Here is a 19,337-nt window from a genome sequence, read left to right on the forward strand (position 1 = left end):
GAAAAGCACTCTTGGCTAACAATGACTAAAACAATAGTAATTTCATGAACTCTAACTGTAACCTAACTTAGGAATGGGGTCCCTTCCTATCAAGGTATCAGAAAACCAAAATACTACAGGAAATTAAAGGGGACAGGAATAATGGACTGCACCATGACCATCCAGAAATTTCTCTTTACAAAATGAAAGTACAGGTAACTGAGATGCACCAAAGCTCCTTGTTCTTTATGGGAACTAAAAATAATCTTGAACAGACTCCAGATCCTTACTGGTCTGGTAGGACCTCTTGGATAACTTTATTTGTGTATCAGACAAGAATTTTTTGAGCTGTCTCTCCTTTTTGGCTGGGTGAAATGCAAGACAAGGTGATATCAGAATGAAAAGGGATAACGTACCACCTGGATAAGATTCTCCATCCACGAATCTTGTGCGATGGCCATGTAATTTTGAAAGTGAAGATAAAAGTGTCCCTAACTGCCTCCAGAGTAGGCAGGTAATCTTTTAGGAGCACTGGAAGGGTGTTTTGAAAAATAAACTTCTAAACCTTTTGATCTGCAGACCACCTCTGTCTCTGGGGTGCTGTCCACTACAGTATCCCCCTCTGCCTAACTGAAGAAGAGTTAAAGGAAAAGTGCTGAGATTTCTTGAACCAAAGTAGTTTCCCACTTTTTGATTCTTAGAAAATGGTTATTTGGGGTAGAAAAACTACTCCAACAGAGATGTTTCTCTTCTGTTCACTCTTTGTCAGGGTATCCTTAACTTTAATAACAAAAAATGAAGGATACTTTAAAGTTGTTTACAAAGCCACAAAGTCTCAGCCAGGCATGACTATGACTAGCAATGCCAGCGTCTGCTGTCCTTACTGCACTATCTGCTGCATTAAAAATGAGTATCTACAGCAGAGCTTGTGATACACACAGTATAACTGAAATATGGGTATCCAGATTCTTTCTAAAGTCCGTCATTGGTGGCCTTTGGAGGGACTCCAATGCCTGACCTGCTAGTTCCCTCAGAAACATGACAATATATGAAATGTATTTAAGCATTCAAGGAAAAAGTTCCCTGGAAGTACACTCGGTTCCTAAACTGATCTAAGGCCCTAGATTCTATATTAGGTGGATCGACCATGGAACTATCATCTGATAATTAATTTCTTGTGACTGCTGCAAACATAATGGAGTTCAAAAGAAGGTCTTTGCTCCAATGTGTGTGATCCCTAGGTAACAGTAACATTTTATCAGGTTTTCTCTGTATTTGTTCTAACAAATCTTTGTTCCATCATGCCCCTGCAACACTACACCGATCAAGTGGTCAGCAGAAAGGAACACCCAGAAGTAGAATGGCCAGTCCAAAAAGTCTGTAAAAGACTTCATCTGGGGAAGAGTTGTCAGTGTGCCAGTTACACTCATCTCTCTACATAGTGTAATGAGCTCACCCTCCTGGCGAGGGGGAGGGAGTATGTGGTGAATCTTCAGCTTCACTGTGGTCCATGTCTTCAGTGAGAAATTCCTGTGGAGAATCCATGTGCCTCTTCTTGAACTTGCACTTCTTATGCTCTTCGGGGCAAGGGCAATCATCTGAAGTGTCAGAAGTATTCTTATTCTCTTGTACAAAAGGATAGAGGCCTTTAAGACTGCACTGTCCTAGGGATGGATGATGACAGCATAAGGTTGCAGATGAAGTGGGAGATCCAGATGGAGCCAAAACATTTTATTCATTTCCTTGCCTATCCATGTTGTTTGTCTTTTCGGCTTTTCCCGGTTAGGGGTCGCCACAGCGGAACTCTGGTCCGCTAATGACTGGCAGTCGATTTTTTTTTTATGGTACCAAGTTGCCAGCCTGACACCTAACCTTCAGCTAAGGCACACCCATTCATGCATGTCTTTCTTAGGCCACTCGATTGCGGGGAGGACATGCAGACTCCGCACAGAAGGCACTCCAGCTAAGAATCGAACAGGAGAACCTCTTGCTGTGAGGTAACAATGCTACCCGCTGTACCACCGTGGATCTGGGCAAAATCCTCTCAAAAATCTCCAAAGCGGACTTTGTAGCAGATGACACAGAACAGGATATCAGGAGAATGTCTCAGTGACATCATAAATTCAGTCAGATCTGAGGCCGAGATCTTTGGGAGGACCATGACCCAGGGGATAAGCACAGTCTTTTGAGAGCAGTCCATGGTAACTATCGGCTTAGAGATCATACGCACAGGAGTCGAAGGTCTCAAGGCAATTGTAGAACAAGTTATCTGAATGGAAGGACATGATGTAGAGGATTTAGCAATCATATGCTTCAAGGTAACTCTTTTCACAGGCTGGTCTTTTTCTTTACTCGGTCTGGTGTTACAATTTTCATAGTCTCTTTTTGAATGCTTAGAAACATGTTTATCAGCTCTTCTGGGTTGTTCAGAAATAGAAGGTAAAGTCAAATCTTCTGCTCTTACAGGGAGAATAACCTTAATAATCAACTTATTATTGCGATCCAACAATGCTCTCTGACTCAGAGAAGGGTTTGGGGGTTAGCACAAGGGTTAAGGAGTTTACCTCACAGTTACAAGGCACAGGGTTGGATTCTCACCTTTGGTCACTGTCTGGTTATTGTCTAGGCATGCAATAGTCTGCAGATTGTATTCCTCACTTAGCATTACGACAAAAGGAGATTGCAGGCAAAGTTCTGATGGAAAAAAAGTTGCCAGCTCAGATCTGCCTCAAGGTGGATAACCCAACAAGACAAGACAGATTTAAGGGGGGGGGGGCTGTTGCATGTCTCTTGTACTGAAATGAGACACCAAGGCACTGCGATGGGTTCAAGTTGTTTATTGTACATAAACACATCAGGAGCTGTAATTGGAACATATATTTAAGCCGACTGACTGACTCTACTTCAGACACATTTGCATGTGCAACTCAGTTCATGCCTGCATTCACTCTGGCTGACTATACAAAATGGCACTGATCTTGCACATGCTCAGCAACTTATATGCACATGCTAACTACAGTGGCTGACAATATACGCAATTATCCATGGGAAGGGGGCAACACAGGATCGAATATATTTCACAACCAATGAAATATGTACAAGAACAAGCTAAAATCATTAAGGATAACTGGCACCACAGTGACATCACCAAGCAAAATAGTGTTAACTACTTCAAATGTTGCAGAGGTAATGTAAACGAAAGATGTCAGAAAAAGTTCAGAAGACAGCCCAGTCATAAGCAACCTTGAACCATCACCATAAGCAGTGATGCTGATTAACAGTCTCTGGTTGTAACTTATAGGAAGACTTCTTAGCAAGCAGTGCTAGGAATATTCATGTGAACTGCTGCTGTCTCAGTGAACCTTCTACTTTTTGGAGTTAACGAACATTCCACAACAGTTTCACACAGTACCTGTAGTGACTTGCCAATACAACAAATTAAAATACAGTACGGAGGTGACCTGACCCTGTTCTCCCAGTTTATAGTAAATGGGAAAAAAAAAACCAGACAGTGACTGGAAATAAAACTAGTTCAGAAGACCTGACTACTGATCCATTTGATAAATGCTCAAATTCTAATGCTTCCAATTCAAGAGAATATTATTTTAAGGAAAAATGAATTCACTACAAAACACATGCTGTTATTTGGCTAAGAAACCAACCTCAATATTGGTATCTGTCATTTCAAGACCAGTGCATCAGTGTTTATAATAGTCCTGGATGCAGATAAGGGAGTCATCGAGTAAGCGTTTGAGTAAACCAAAAGCAAACAAAGGTGATTAATTAAAGGCATGAATTTACAGTCATCATACAGACGTTTACTTTTAGGTAAATAAATTTTAGAAGATCGATACCTACTCCTTTGCTCCTTTCCCTGCCAACATTTTAAGGCAAGGCCACCATTAAGATGACTAAAAGCTCCTCTTCATGTTTCACAAACTGAATGTTCAGAGAAAAGAAATAGCAGTATGTTTTAGACTAGTTTGTTTCACTTCATCTCTGACTTAGCTACACTACTTACCTTGCTTCACAGAACTTCTTTGTAATGCCAGGACGGTCCTGGTTTCTCCGACGTCTGAACCATCTTTCCACTTTTTGACAAGGGATGTTGCACTGCCTTGACAGGCAGAACAGTTCAGCCTAAAATGGAGTCAAATTCTGTAAAATGTGCATAAAGTAAAATATGAAACCAAATGCATTTTTGTACTTTCTTATCAGAGGTGCCCAAAATATAAATGTATGAGTGTACTAAGCATAACATAAGACATTCAAACAGTGGGATCATTGCTGTAACAATTTATTGTATGAATGAGATTCAGCTGTAGGCAAATATCAGAGGCCTTTGTCTGATCTTTTCTATGGGATAGACCACTCCCAATGTGTGTGAATGCAGTTTCACACCATGGCTATTAGGGAAAGCCTCACTACATAAGGAGCATGCCATGCAACCTACTGTGCTATTTGAAGTGAGGCAGCAGTACATCAACAGATGATCTTTGAAAATGCTAAAGTAGGCCTTGAGCTAATACATCAAACAAAGTCAACTCATTCGCACCTACTATGGGATCTGTAATGTGCACCTACAGCAACCTGCAGTGAGGAAAGCTGTTCTCTCAAGCCTACAGCCCACATACACTCACAAAATATTTTGCTTGCTTTACTGTAATTATTAGACAAGCATAACCAAGGCTGCTGAATTCCTCAGTTGTGCAAGCCAAACTTGAAATGTGTACAATTTACTGTGATTTCTGCTACAACTCGTATGTTTTCATATTCATATGCATTCATATTATAGTATGTTCTATGGAACTTTTCTTCTCTGGCCTCTACTGAAAATGGAACTTGCCCAGTCAGACTTCTCCAGTAATCAAATGTCAAATTAGTAAACTCCTGTGTATGACTTGTTTCCATAACCTGCAATCTTCCCTCATCATTGCCTTTCCTGACATGGTCCCATAAATCTCAAGGTAACATTCCACAATATAATTTAGTTTATATAGGAGTAGTGTCTCTGATCATGTGGTCATGGCTTTCTCTTCCACAAGCAGCAAGATCATAACTTTCTCCTGCAAATTCCTTAGTACTTCTCTATGCCACTGACTGCACGCTCTCAGAGGAACCAAGAGGGAAAGACAAATGCCTGATGTTAGCATACACGCAACCAATCAGCTAAAGAAGTATCTGCTTAGCTCCTTAAACTATTCTCTGGAATCTTATACCTTCACAAAGTTCCCATGTTGCTATGTTTGAAAACTGTCCAGAACATCATCTGAATAGTATTCATGAGGTACACAAGATGTGTGCTTCATCAGTATAGTAAATAAGATACAAAGGCTTATGGAATAAATGCTTCAGTTATTGTTATACCATTTTACTAAACATAAGTGACATGCTGTCTGATTCACACTTCTGGGAGAAAGCAGATTATTTAGTTCAGGCAGAACAGTGTTTGATACTCATCAATAAATATCTGTACAAAGAAGCAACACAACTTAGTCAATAAGAATTTAACTGAATAGTGTGTGAATGCAGTCAGATATTACCTCCCTTCTTTCATAAAAAAAAAAACAAGCAAGCGGGCATTCTCTGATTAAACTGGTAGGTTTTCAGTTTAAGGAAACCAACCTCATTCTCTGATTTAAGCTGGTAGGTTTTCAGTTTAAGGAAACCAACCTCATTCGCTGATTTAAGCTGATAGGTTTACAGTTTAAGGAAATTACCCTCAGGTCTTGCAGAAGAATGGTCAGCTAGACTGACAAGCAAGAATGTCTGCATTTCTTCTTTATTCATTCACATTTTTAGGTATGGCTAAATACAAGATGCAGAGCAGACTGTGGGGGCAGTACTTCCAAAAGGACATCAACAGAAGGCAGACCAAAGCCCAAGTTTCACTGCCTTATGACTACCATTAACTTAGATACAATGAATACATTTCAGTACAGTTACTGTTTCACTTATACAAGTACTAAAGAATGACAGGAATATAGGCCCATCCCTATACTTACCTGCCCCTTGAAACATAAGAAGTTCATATTGAGTGTCACTTCAAGACTTAACAGGGTGCTACTGCCCAACCCTTTCTCCCCTTTAGAATTAGGCAGAGTGGAACGATGGGAAGTTTCAGTCCCCCAAACAAACAGAATTGCTGGAAAATTGCTTGCGGATTTCACTGAATGGGGATGTGTCCCCAAAGCATGAGCAATTTAATTCTGAAAATGAGGGAGCTGGCAGGACTATCACTTTCTCAAAACAGTTAAGGGGTGGGATGGTTACAGAAAAATTATGCTGGAACACGAATTTTTAAAAAAAAGCATCTAGGTTAACCCATTACTCCACCATATGAGTATACATGAATGAAAAGAATGTAGCAGTTATGAGGGAGTACATGAAGAATGAAGAAAAGTGGTGGAAGGATAAGATGCATATAAAGTAAGGAAGATGCTAGTTCTACTCTACAGTGTACACCGAATGGGTATGTTCCTTTACAACAAAGTCAAGGGAAAAGCAAACACACTGCAGAAAGAACATAAGCAAGTGAAAATTAATGTTAGGAATGAAAGGTATAATAATAAAAAGATTATCCACCCTAGAAAGGTTAAATACAGAACTATGAAGCACACAAAATGACAAGGGGGTACAGCAAGATTTGCTCCCCCACTCACACAGAAAAGGTTTAAGGTCTACCAGATCAACTGGTTTAAATAAGTTATGTGACATGAATACAGTCAGTAAAGCAGCTCTCATTCTACAGACATTTGTGCATGTGTGCGCAAGTGCACATGGTGGAAGTTGTAATGGATCGCATTGTATACATCTGTTGGCAACAAACTAAGGTATATTAATTGTGCATTTTTTGCATTTATTCATTGATTTCATCAAAAGTGGACATCTGAGGATCTTCCAAGATGGCTGCACATTAAGTAACAGCATAATTCTGGCTCTCCCAATGTGAAAACAGAAATGTAGCAGAGAAAGGCAGTGGATCTGGATTTCTTAGTAAATTTCAGTAACTGGTTAGTAAGTGCACTGCCTGGATACCAGGAAAAAAATGCAGAGGGCCTGAAGGAAAATTAGCTACAATTAGCTACAAAAGTTGATGAAAAAACACTGGCTGGGAAAAGTACTGTAGTTGTTCAGCAGAAGGAAGTGCAGGCTTCAGACACGACTTCCAGTAACGTTGAGGAAAGTATAAAACAATTGCATACAGACCTGACTAAAATAAACAAAACCCTGATGAAATATAAAATAATGGAAGAAGCTTTAAACAGATACTCAGATGAGAAGATAAAACTGCAAAACTCGGAGGGTGAAATGAAGAAAAGGCTGGTTGAATATGGAGACTGCACAAGAAGAGATGTTTCAAAAAATAAAAGAATTAGAGGAAAGAGCACATAGAGAAAACCATAGTTTCTGCTGTACCCAAGAAGCTGGAAGAAACAGACTGCATTAACTTCATGAAAGCAAAAATAAGCAACTGGATTGGTATTCCACAACAGGAATTGTTAATTAAAAAGGTACATTGTGTGTACACTCCAAACCTGGCTATGAGAAAACAACCTAGACCTTTAATAGTAAAAATGCAATCTTACCAGCAGAAGGAGTTGATTCTTACAACTATGGCAGAAGGACAAAGTATTAAAAGTGGGAGACAGTAGAGTGTTTGTGGAGAATGATTACTCATTGTACATCAGGCAGAAGTGGAATAAATGTATACATTTATATAGGGGAATGTCAAGAAGCAGATGTGAGATTCAAACTGCTGTACCCAACTATCTTAAAAATATTTTTCCTAGAGGAACAAAAAGATTTTTTGATGAATTACGTGCTAAGGAAGAAATACAAAAATGTGTCCAACAAAAATTTTCTGTTTCTTGTTCTTCTGGTAATAAAGACCACAGATAGATTGTGCCAGTGAAACCTTTCCCAGCATTTCAATGGAAAATGCTTGGGAGGGGGAAAAAGCATGAGTTGACTAGAAGAATCAAGAGTGCACTGGAAATTAAGCAGAGGCAGGGTTTGAGAATACAACAATAGAATCTGGAAATAGTGGACTTTTTTGGTCTTTGTTAAACTTATAGGGGACTCTAAAGCATATGCTCTACTTCATGTCATTAATGGTTGGAGACTAAAATCAGTAACTTGGAAATTGACAAATGTGCTTTTACAAAGCAATAATTATATTTGTGCAACAGGACAGAACAAGAACATCTGGAAATATTGGATTTGTTTGGACTTTGTTAAACTTGTAGGGGACTCTAAAGCATATGCCTACTTCATGTCATTAATGTTTGGAAAAATACTTAGAAGAGAGGAAGAGGAGGGACAGAATTAACTGTAAGTAAAACATTTTTTTTCTTAACAGTATTAAGTGGTAAATTATTTTCTCTGCATGTTACAGAGTAATTTTTTCAGTTATTTTTCAAGTGAAATGGGGATAATAATATAAACAGGTGCTTCTTTCTCCCTTCTCTCTTTCTCCTTGTTCAGTTTAAAGAAAGGCAGGCACTGCAATGCTAACAAAAAAAAAACATCTGGTTAAAAGAGCATTACAAATGAAAAACTTTGTGAGCTTTTTCTCATTTTTGCATACGGGAATGACTGGGTTAATGCCACTGGCTTTACATAGTAACAAGATTTAACAGAAAGCAAGAAAATGAAAAAGAATATTGATTATTATAAGGTCTTTTTTCTAGTAAACAGTCCTGTATCTGGTTTGCATGTCACTAGCAGACAATATGAGAAAGAGAAATGGCCTGGAGAATATGTTTTCTGAAAGCATTCAAATGTTTTCCCAGCTGGGAGAGCTATAAAGATAAGGCAAAACCAGACAGCACTTAATAGAATTACAGGCTCTACCAATGCATCTTAGCATGGATACACTTTATTTCTGTTTAGCTCAACTGTGTCCGTGTGTGTGGAGGGCTGTCAGTTTGGAAATGTTGTTCCTATTGGGAGGGTAAGCTTTCAATTTTTAAAGATGTATATAGTTTTGTGTGTTGTTATTAAGTTAGTAGGTTTTAGGGGGGTGCTGGGTGAGTGGGTATGTGTGTGTATTTTTGTTTGAGGGTTTTCAATAAAACAAAAAGTTCTGCAATATGCAATGTAGCCTCAAATGGAGATGAAAAGAAACAATTGTATAAAAGATTAATCTGTCAAACAGTGCATGCATAGGTTCATAGATTAGTACTAGGCTAACTACCCTTGCGAGCCATTTTAAGCCTAGCCAATTATCCCTTGTGAGATTCAAACCCAACACCTTGTGTTTATAAGGCAAACACCTTAACCATTAGGCCACCCTCCAATAGAGAGTAACACAATAGCTAGACCTAGACATTTAACAAAAAAGCTGTTATACATAAAACGTGGGAATAATAATCCCTAAAGAACATGATTCTTTCCAGTTAATGGTCTTACAGATAAATACAAAAAACAAAGAGTAGTGAACTATATTTAAAAATGTAGAGTGCAAATAGCTATGCTACAGGAGACGTACGTGGAAAGAACTGAACATGTAAATTTGATAAAGAAAGGTTTTCAGGACTGTTATTCAGCGGAATACAAGGGGAAAAGAAAAAGAGTACTTACATTAATTGCAAAAGGGCTCCAATAGTAACAGAAGAGTAAAAATGGCAATAATGGTAGATTTGTAGTGCTAAGAGGCTACTGGCAAGGGTGGAGGATTACATTGGCATGTATTTATATTCCACCAAAAACTGCTATAATGGAGATTAAGAAAATTCTCGGAGAAATAACCAGCTTTCAACAAAGAATATTACTTATAGGTGGGGAATGGAATATAATTTGCAACAGTGAATATGTGTCTGGGGGAATATGCACCCAATAACTATTTTGGATCATGCACCAATAATAACTAAAATAAAAATACAGGGCAACGAAATAAAAATGACACTGGCACTTTCCCACCTATCTGTTGAAAAGAGGAATTTAAGGAATGGGTAGTGGAAATTAATCAGGATCTATTAGGAAAGATAGAAACTTCTTCAGAAAATGTAGCTGGATAGTGGGTAACATATTAATTTGAGGGACTGACAAATAGAAGTATTGCAAAATAGGGGGATATCACAGAAGAAGAGCAACTACAGAATGCTAAACAGAAAATAAGGTATTACCCCCAATAATATGCACAAGTTTAGAAAGACTGCTGTTAAGCAACTGTTTTTTCGGTAATAACTCTACAGCACAAAAACTTTTACCACGACTCAGGCAACAGACAGTAGAAAGGGCCATCACCAAGCTTGGGGAGCCTGTAACAAGAAGATAAGTGATTCTGTAGAAGTATTAAAAACATGTCTGAAATTCTTTGACAGTCTGTATAAAGTAGAGAAATACAGAAATCAAGAAAAGATACAAATGGAAATGTTTACGGAAGAATTACATATGGCACGGTTAGAAGGCGAAGAGGTTCAGTTACTAGTAGGATATGAGGAGAGGAGATAAAAAATGGTGATATATAACCAATCTACAGGAAAGTCCCCAGAAATGCATGGTATTCCTGTGGAAGGTGGAAGCTAGGAGGGAAAAAACCTGATAAAGATCTGGAAGGTTTTGTTTAACACTTCTTCATGGAAAAAAGTGGTAGTAGCTATAATACCTAAATAGGGTAAAAGATCCATCAGACACAGCTTCATACAGGCTTATTTCAATACTAAGTGTTTATGTCTATAATTTGATTTAACATTTATAGATTAAATATTTTAAAACAACATTTGCATAACCAGTGATTGGAGAAGAAAATTTGATTAATGGTTAAAAGAATGGCAAACGTAATGCCAAAATTAAAGACTGTAGGTATCAATGTGGTTTTGTGAAGGGGAGGGAAACCTTTGACAACATAAACATAACAGTGATGATCCAGAGGGAAGCAAAATGTAAGAAAATACAACTGTTGCTGTGAATCTTGATGCAGAGAAAGCATTTCACAGAGTAAGATGGGATTTTATGAGCAGAGCAATGGAAGCATTTGCATTTCCTGATAAAATTATAAGGCTGATTAGGAGGATATATGAATGATTGGAGGTGAAAATTAAAGTGGGTAGGGTCATATCTGATCATCTCTGCTTGTGCACAGGAACCAGGCAGGGTTGCTCTCTTTCCCCTTTGTTATTTGCATTACATTTAGAACCACTGGCAAAGAAAAAAACGAGGTTATATTCTTACTGTGACATTCCATCCGTGTTGTTGATCTTCACTCATTCATTCATTACTGATGGGTATCAGTTCCGTCCTCAGAACAGAGTTGGGCGTTATAACAAGCTTGCTCCAGCCAAAAAAATACTCTCAAGCTAAACTTACCTATAGTGCCCCTCTCTCTATCACCTCAGATTGAGTTTGCCCATAAGAAAAAGGATAGAAAGCAGAGGCTTTATCTGAGCAAATACCTTATCATAAAGTAGGATCAAATCCGAACCTCCAGGAATCTTTCGGAGAGGGTTGGTGGGAGGGATGCAATGAATGAATATAGATCAACAACACAGATGGAACATTATGGTAAGAATATAACGTTTTATCTGATGTTGTTAATCTTCATTCATTCCTTACTGATGGGACAGAGTCCCTAGCTACTTTATTTCCTGGGAGGCCCTATGGAAGGATATTCCTGTGCACCACTGAACCAAAGGAGGCTCTCCCCCTGGAGACCAAATCCAATTTACAATGAGTGATAAAAGTATGAGGAGTGGACCATATAGATGGTGCACAAATGTCATCCATGGAAGCTCTTAAATGGAAGGCAACAGATGTTGCGACTGATCTGGTTGAATGCGCTTTGACCTTGTAAGGCAGAAGAGCTTTGTTTTGTTGGTAAATAAAGCCAATGCAATCTCTCAACCATTTGGATAGAGTCACTTTGGAAACAGATTTTTCCAGTTTTGGTCCTGAGAATGATATGAATAATTGGTCAGATTTTCGTAATAATTTAGTCCTGTCCAAGTAGAATCACAATTGTCTATGTACATCAAGTAAATGTACTGAATATTCCTCTCTGTTAAAAAAATATGGAAAAAAAACTGGCAGGTCTATTGTTTGATTAATAGTCAAATCGGAAATAACTTTGGCTAAGAAGGTGGGATTAGTCTGGAGTGATGCGCTGTCTTTGTGGAAAACCATGTAAGGACATTTTATGCACAAAGCCTGTATTTCAGATACTCACCTTGCTGAAGTAATAACTAACAAGAATAAAGTTTTCCAAGATGAGAATTTCATAGCACAAATTGCAGCAGGTTCAAAAGGGGGATGAGTCAAGGATTGTAGGACTAGTGTTAAATTCCATGGTTTGATTGGATCTTTGAAGGGGGGCGTCTAATGTGGGTGACACCTTTCAAAAAGGTTTTACAGAGATGGTGAGAAATCAAGGACGAGTCCTGGAAACCATTATGCAAGTTAGAGATAGCAGCTAGGTGAACTCAAATAGTTGAGGCTGCCACTCCTGAATGGAGGAGATTTGATAAATAATCCAGTATCAAATCCAGTGGAGCTGAAACAGGGTCTATTCCCTTCTCATGAAACCAAATTATTCATCTTTTCCACTTGCTGAGGTAAAGTTTCCTGGTGGATGGTTTATGAGAAGCCAGAAGAATGTCACATACAGGGGAGGATAGGTTATTTTGCCTGGCAATTACTGGAAGTGGAGAAACCAAGCTGTCAGCTTGAGACTCAATATGTTTGGATGCATCAACCCTTGTGGGTGCAACAGCAATTCCGGAACTGGATCCAAAATCCATGGTTGGTGTACTAGGTGAGGCCAAAGGAATGGGAACCAAACTTGTCAGGGCTAACAGGGTGCAATGAGGAATATTTTGCTTCTCAACCAAAGGGCTTTCTTTACGAATTGTGGTATCTGAGGAAGGTGAGGATAAGCATAAAGAGGTCCCGTTGTTCCAATCATGTACCAGCGTGTCCCTCAGGGACTCCACTTGCGGGGGAATTATGGCAAAGCAGCTGCTGCATTTGTGGTCTGCGGGGGGATGTGAAAAGATCACAGCAAGGCTGACCCCAGCGACTGAAGATCTTTGCCGTTATGACAGGATTGAGGGACCACTCATGAGGCAGGATAATACATCTGCTCAGTTTGTCTACAATCACGTTGGAATCCCCGGGAATGTGCATTCCTATCAGAAAGTAGTTGGAACATACTGCCCAATGCCAAATTCGCATGGCTTCCCGACACAATGGGTAGGACTTGGTTCCCCCATTTGTTGATATACCAGACTACGGACATGTTGTCTGACTGGATAGCAACTGTTCTTGATGGCAGGACAGACTGAAATGCTTACAATGCTAGAAGCACTGCCCTCAGTTCTAGAACACTGATATGCAGATCGGCCTCTACTGGGGACCAAGTGCTTTGGACCATCTTTCCCTGGAAGTGCCCCCACCCAATCAGAGAAATCTCTATGGTCACTATGGCCTTGAACTGAGAGGAGGAGAAAGGACGTTTCCATAGGTCTTTTTCTGGCTTCATCCACCAGAGTAAATCTTGTTTGCATCAATTTGTTACACAGATCTGAAAGGACATCAGATGAATCAAAGGAGACAAAGTCTACATCACATGGGATCACCCATTGCCAACAGTTCAAAAGATAGATGCTAGAAAACCGGATACAGTGCTCCAGGAAAGGAAGACAAAAGTAGCATTTATCATTGAAATCACCACACCCACTGACTCCACGGTGTCCTGCGCACACAGACACACAAAATATCAGGATTTGCAGCAGAAATGAGAGGAATGTGGAAGAAAGATACCCAAATACTTTCAATAGCAGTAGGAGCAACAGGTCGTATTAAAAAAAAAGGGGAGTCTAAAACCTTATTTAGATACGTTGCCAGTACACAACTCCGTATGAATTACAGCAGGAGTCATTACTGGGAACATTGTGGGTGCTGCGAAGAACACTTTTGGCTGACATAAAAGAGTGAAACAATACTAATTTCATGAACTTTAATCATACTTTGACTTAGGAATGGGGTCCATTCCAGTCATGGTATTAGAAACCCAAAAGATTTGGAGAAATTAAAAAGGGAGAGACCACTGTATTAGTAGATGCCACTGTAGGAGCCTCATGTGTATTCTTGCCAGGGGAACTATTGTAATTGATGCTGCCATTGATCCTAGCAGTTGAAGGACTGCCCGAGCTGAAACATCATCCTGAGAGAGTGAAACTTCATCCTGAGAGTGTATCATTTGGAGATGAGACCTTAGTCTTTCTAATCTGTGAAGTGGGAGGGAGACTAGGCGACACCGAGTACTGAAAGTTGCCCATATGAACTCCAGAGTTTAAGGAGTCAACTTGCATTTCTCCTTGATTACTGAGATCCCCTAGGTATTTTGCTAGCTTTAGGGTGTAACATAAGTCTGTAATCAGTAGATGCTTGGTGGGAATTTTAAGGAGCCAATCATCTAAATATGGAAACACCTGGAATCCTTGCAGTCTCAAGTGAGCTGTTACCACTGCCATGCATTTAGTGAACACTCTGGGGGCTGTAGAGAGACCAAAGGGCAGCACTTAGAATTGGTAGTGATTGGCTCCCAACTGGAAGCGGAGGAATCATCTGAAGCATTTTTCCATTTTTATGTGGTAATATGCATCCTGAAGATCTAATGAGCACATCCAATAATCTTTTTGCAGGAACAGAAGGATAGACTGAACCATGACCATCCAGAATTTTGTCCGTCATCAGATTTGTTGAGGATGCTGAGGTCTAAGATTGGCCTCAACTCCCCTGTCTTTTTGGGCACTAAAAAGAATGTTGAGTAAAAACCGGATTCTATCTGGTCTGGTGGGACTGTCTGGATGACTCTTTTTGAAGCAGCTTTTGAATTTCTTGTGCTGCTACGTCCCTCTGACTGGGTGGAACATCCGGGATTTGCCTTTACAGCTTTGGGTAAAGGTTGAAGGGGATGTGGTAACCCCTGGTAATTATTGTCTGCACCCAGGAATTTGTGGTTATGGATTGTCAGGCAAGGTGGTGCAGAGAAAACAGTCCCCCGACTGCTTCCAGAGGTAAACAATCGGGCCGCTCTTCAGATAGGGCGGTACAGAAAAGGAATCTCTGGATATCTGATTACGCGAACCCCCTCTGCTTCTGTGCGGGCGTCTTCCAGATGAGTTTCCCCCACTGCCCCAGGGGGTAAACTTGCCTCGTGTGTTACGGAAAGGACCCTGAGATTTCTTGTGCCACATCTTTCCACTCCTCTGATTCCTAGAGTAGGATCGTTGGGGGGGTGGGGTGGAAAAATGTATGCCAACAGCAGACAGGGTCTTGCCGTCCTTTTCACACCTGGCTAATGTGTCTTTTACTTTTGGGCCAAAAAGGGAGGAAGCTTCCACTGGAGCGTTGAGAAAGGAAGACTTAAAAGGGTCCCCAAAATCACATAGGCACATCCAGGCATGGTGTCTCACGACAACACCTGCACCCGCTGCTCTAGTTGCCCCTTCAGTAGTGTGAGAGATTGACTGCACGGACGAGTTAGATATAGATCCGAGGGTTGCAAGCTGTGAAGCAACTTTGTCATGCAAGTCATCAGAAACTGCTCCTGCAAGGACCGGATGGCAAAGGCCGACAAAAACACTCACTTCCCTAACCTGCCAATCGCCCAAGACTCCCTGTTCGGGGGATGGACAGTATGGCTCTCCTCAGCGAGCTCTTAGTGGCCGTTGCCACCACCATAGCATCTACCAGTAGGCCTTTGGACCAATGTGGACTATCTTTCGGCAGAGAAAGAATTTTGTCTGGTCTCTGGGGGATTGGTTCAATGGTGTCAGGACTTTTCCAGGCTTGCTGCACAACAAGCTGAACAAATTTGTCTGCAGGCGGGGTCACCCAGAAGTAGAGGATCAAGCATGAAAAGCCCGAAAGAATACAGACTCCTCAGAGGAGGGGTTGGTGGGCTTCCAGTCTCCCCGCTGTTTTAAAATTTCCAGTACGTCTCCAAAGAAGACATCCTCAGGGGGTGAGACTGTCTATCTTCAGTGAGGGACTCCTTGGGGGAGTCCACGTGCTTCCTCTTGTACGATCTCTTATGTGGTACCTCCTTAGCGAGGACATCTGAAGAGGACTCCTAAGAAAGGGTGCCCTGTGGTAGGGTATCTTGAGGCTCTCGTGCTCGACGTCCCAGTGTGGTGGACTGTATCAGCTGCAGTCCACAGGAGGGATATATATGGTACTCCAATGCTGAGGGAGACAGCTGTGTACCTGCTGAGGCAACGGGCCTCTCCATCACTTGGAAAGCTGGCCTGCCCAAAGAGGGATAGCAGCCCGGAACAGAGAAGGATAACCTCAGAACTGGAGTCACACCCAACCCCGACAAGACTACCCCCAGGAAAGGACCCCCAAGAGGACTTGGTGCTGCCAAGACAACCGAAGCCATTGTAGAAAAAATAGAAGCCATGCTAGGGGTTATGGTGCCAACAGCCCAGTCACGATCCTGAGGATGGCTCAGCTCTGAGTGAGTCGATGGACAAAGGGCAGGCTCTGGAACCATGGTGATGTCTACCAGTGGAACCGAAGAAGCTGGAACTGGGATAGGCGTCGGTGTCAGGGGCTTCAATACCTCCAAGGAAGTCAAAGGAGGAGTACATGTTGGAGTCTGTGGAGAAAATCCCTTGGCTCCGGGCAGGAGGGAGGGTCTGGAAGGAGTTTCGATTCCTCTGGCCACCAGGAGCTGATCCACAAAGTTTCACCATATCGAATTCCGAAAGGCTCCTGGAGGAGCAGGTTGATATTCTCGACAGGTCGCTCCAATAACGGGCTGCATTGTTGCCCAAAAAAGGGATCGGCTGTGGGGAAGTATTGGGTCCGAGGGACTGTTTCACCTTTCGGCACCGTGGTCACAAGACCAGTAAGATGTATGGGAGGGGGGTGACCTGAGATGGGAGAACTATTTTTTGTAACGAAAGGGAGATCAGAGCTGTAGCAGAAAATAAAGACGTCTGATTCAGTGGTCATGACTGGTACCATGGTTAGGGCTTGAGGCAACGTTGCTGAGGACAGTATCATACTTGGTAGCTAGATCCTGGTACCAAGGATGGCACCGTGGAAGGGGGTTGAGGCCCTGGTGCTGAGGTCATTGGAGACAATTTCGGGATTTTTGCCTTCGGTTCAATAGATTTTGAGTCAGTACTATGAGGGGAAGAAGGAATGGAATGGCTCCTTCGTTTATATTCCTTTTTAGGAGGGGGGTAAAGCCCTCTGACCCCAAAATAGCCTCCAAAAAGGGAGTTTTAGAAGACCCTTACGGATTAATTTATTTCTCCTCTCATTTAAAGTGCAGGCACTAAAGCCCTTACATATGTTGCACAGCGGTTGAACAGACAAATGTGGAACACCCAGGCAGTAAACACAAGACAGATGGGTGTCCGAGTTTGGCATTTCCCTACTACGTTGGTTGCATTGTTTGAACCCCATTGTTCCCTTTTTATCAGACATAGTGGAACAAGATTCTCAAACAGCAGTACAACTCAAAAACAACTATGAGCACACACTCAAGAAAAAGGGAAATAGATATACCCAATGGGTTAAGAAAGATAGAGAGAAAGGGAATACCAGCAATGGTACTGATAATTACCTCAGGGGGTAAAGAAAGATGGAGGAAGAGAAAGGACTGTACCAGCAATGGTACAAAGAGTACCAAAATTGGTAAGAAAAAGGAAAGAGGCACTCAAACAGGTACAAAACTCTAGTAATAATAATAAAAAAATTAAATTGTTGTAGTTTAACCAGAAAAAAATCAAAAAGGTTTAAGAAGTAAGGAATTCTTAATGACTTAGCTGATAGCTGGCTTGACGCATCTTGATATCTACATGGCAAATGAAATCTGGAGTGATAGAGAGAGGGGACTATGGGTAAGCTTAGCTCAAGAGTTTTTTTTTTGACTGGTGCGAGCTCATAACAACTGACTTAGTTCCGAGGATGGAACCGATACCCATCAGTAAGGAATGAATGAAGATTAACAACATCAGATTAAGGGACTCAGAAATTCAAGGATATAATTGGTATGGTAGTCAAGAAAAGCTGGCTCTATTTGCAGATGACATTAACAAAATTACATTAACAAAATCTAGAATATTTATGATCTTTGGCTGGAAGTGTTTACATATGTATTTTATACCCCAAGCAGACTCCAAAGAATTTCTCCCACAGGTAAACGGCAAATGTTGGAGGTGTGATGAGGAAGAAATAGGCAACTGGGAAAAAGAAGTTATGTACCTACCATAACGTTCCATGTTAGTTATCTTCATCTCGCCTTCTTTCTTGCTGGTTGGGATCGCTCCGACTCGGCCATCTTCTACAGCTCGAGAGCTGTTTACTGGCTCGAGGCTACCCCTTATCACATGATGCCTAGCGATAGCTACCCAGATCTCGTTTGAAATGGCTAACTCCAGACATAGCCAGAGAATAAACCTGTCCAAATAAAAAGGTTGAGCATACCTGTCATATTCTCTAAGTCAGTAGAGGAAACAACCCAGAGAAAACTCAGCCATTGAAATCAGAATTCCTTTTGGTCCAATAGGACAGGGGGACGGAGGGTGGGACGCAAGAAAGAAGGCGAGATGAAGACAACTAACATGGAACATTATGGTAGGTACATAACTTCTTTATGTTAAGGTGTCTATCTCACCTTCGTTCTTGCTGGTTGGGACAGCATCCCTAGCACCTATAGTCCTGGGCGGCTTATTGGAACAGACTCTTCAGAACAGTGGAACCAAAGGCAGCTCTGCTCCTGGAGACCATATCTAGCTTGTAATGAGAAATAAAAGTATGAGGATTTGCCCACGTAGCAGCTGCGCAGATAGAATCCAAGGGCAACCTAGATTGGAAGGCTACAGAGGTGGCCAAGGCCCTAGTAGAATGACCTTTAGGTTTAATAGGTAACTCTGTGTCTTAATTGATAAATGAAGGTAATCGTGTGAGACAACCACCTGGACAATGTTACCTTGGAAATTGTGAGACCTTGTTTGCCTAGAGCATAAGAAAGGAATAGTTGGTCTGACTTCCTTATCTCCTTAGTACAGTGCAGGTAAAAACGCAATTGTCTATGAACGTCCAGTTGGTGTAATTTGTACTCTGCCTTGTTGGTGTGGTTAGGGGAAAAACACAGGAAGGTCTATAGATTGGTTCAAATTATTTTCTGAGCAGACTTTCGGAAGAAACAAACAATTAGTCCTCAGAGCAACCCTGTTCTTAATGAAAACCAAATATGGAGGACAAACGCATAGTGCCTGAAGATCAGAGACGCGTCTGGCTGAAGTAATGGCTACCAGAAAGAGTGTCTTCCAAGATAGAAACTTAATGGAGCAGGACGCTGCTGGTTGAAATGGGGGCAGAGTTAAGGAAGTTAG

At 41.1% G+C, this 19,337-nt stretch overlaps 1 protein-coding gene across 2 annotated transcripts in view; it reads right to left on the minus strand.

Moving 5' to 3' along the window:
• Positions 1 to 19,337, minus strand: part of LOC122817576 (ceramide synthase 2-like) — a 1,851,243-nt gene that overhangs the window by 818,125 nt on the left and 1,013,781 nt on the right. For both annotated transcript variants that reach the window (XM_044090613.1, XM_044090612.1), the window contains one exon: positions 4,001 to 4,119. In XM_044090613.1, the coding sequence (XP_043946548.1) occupies positions 4,001 to 4,119 (119 nt within the window). The remainder of the gene's footprint in view (positions 1 to 4,000; positions 4,120 to 19,337) is intronic.

The sequence above is a fragment of the Protopterus annectens genome, chromosome 13.part0 (genome assembly GCF_019279795.1).
Source record: "Protopterus annectens isolate FY-2018-M chromosome 13.part0, PAN1.0, whole genome shotgun sequence".
Taxonomy (NCBI): domain Eukaryota; kingdom Metazoa; phylum Chordata; order Ceratodontiformes; family Protopteridae; genus Protopterus; species Protopterus annectens.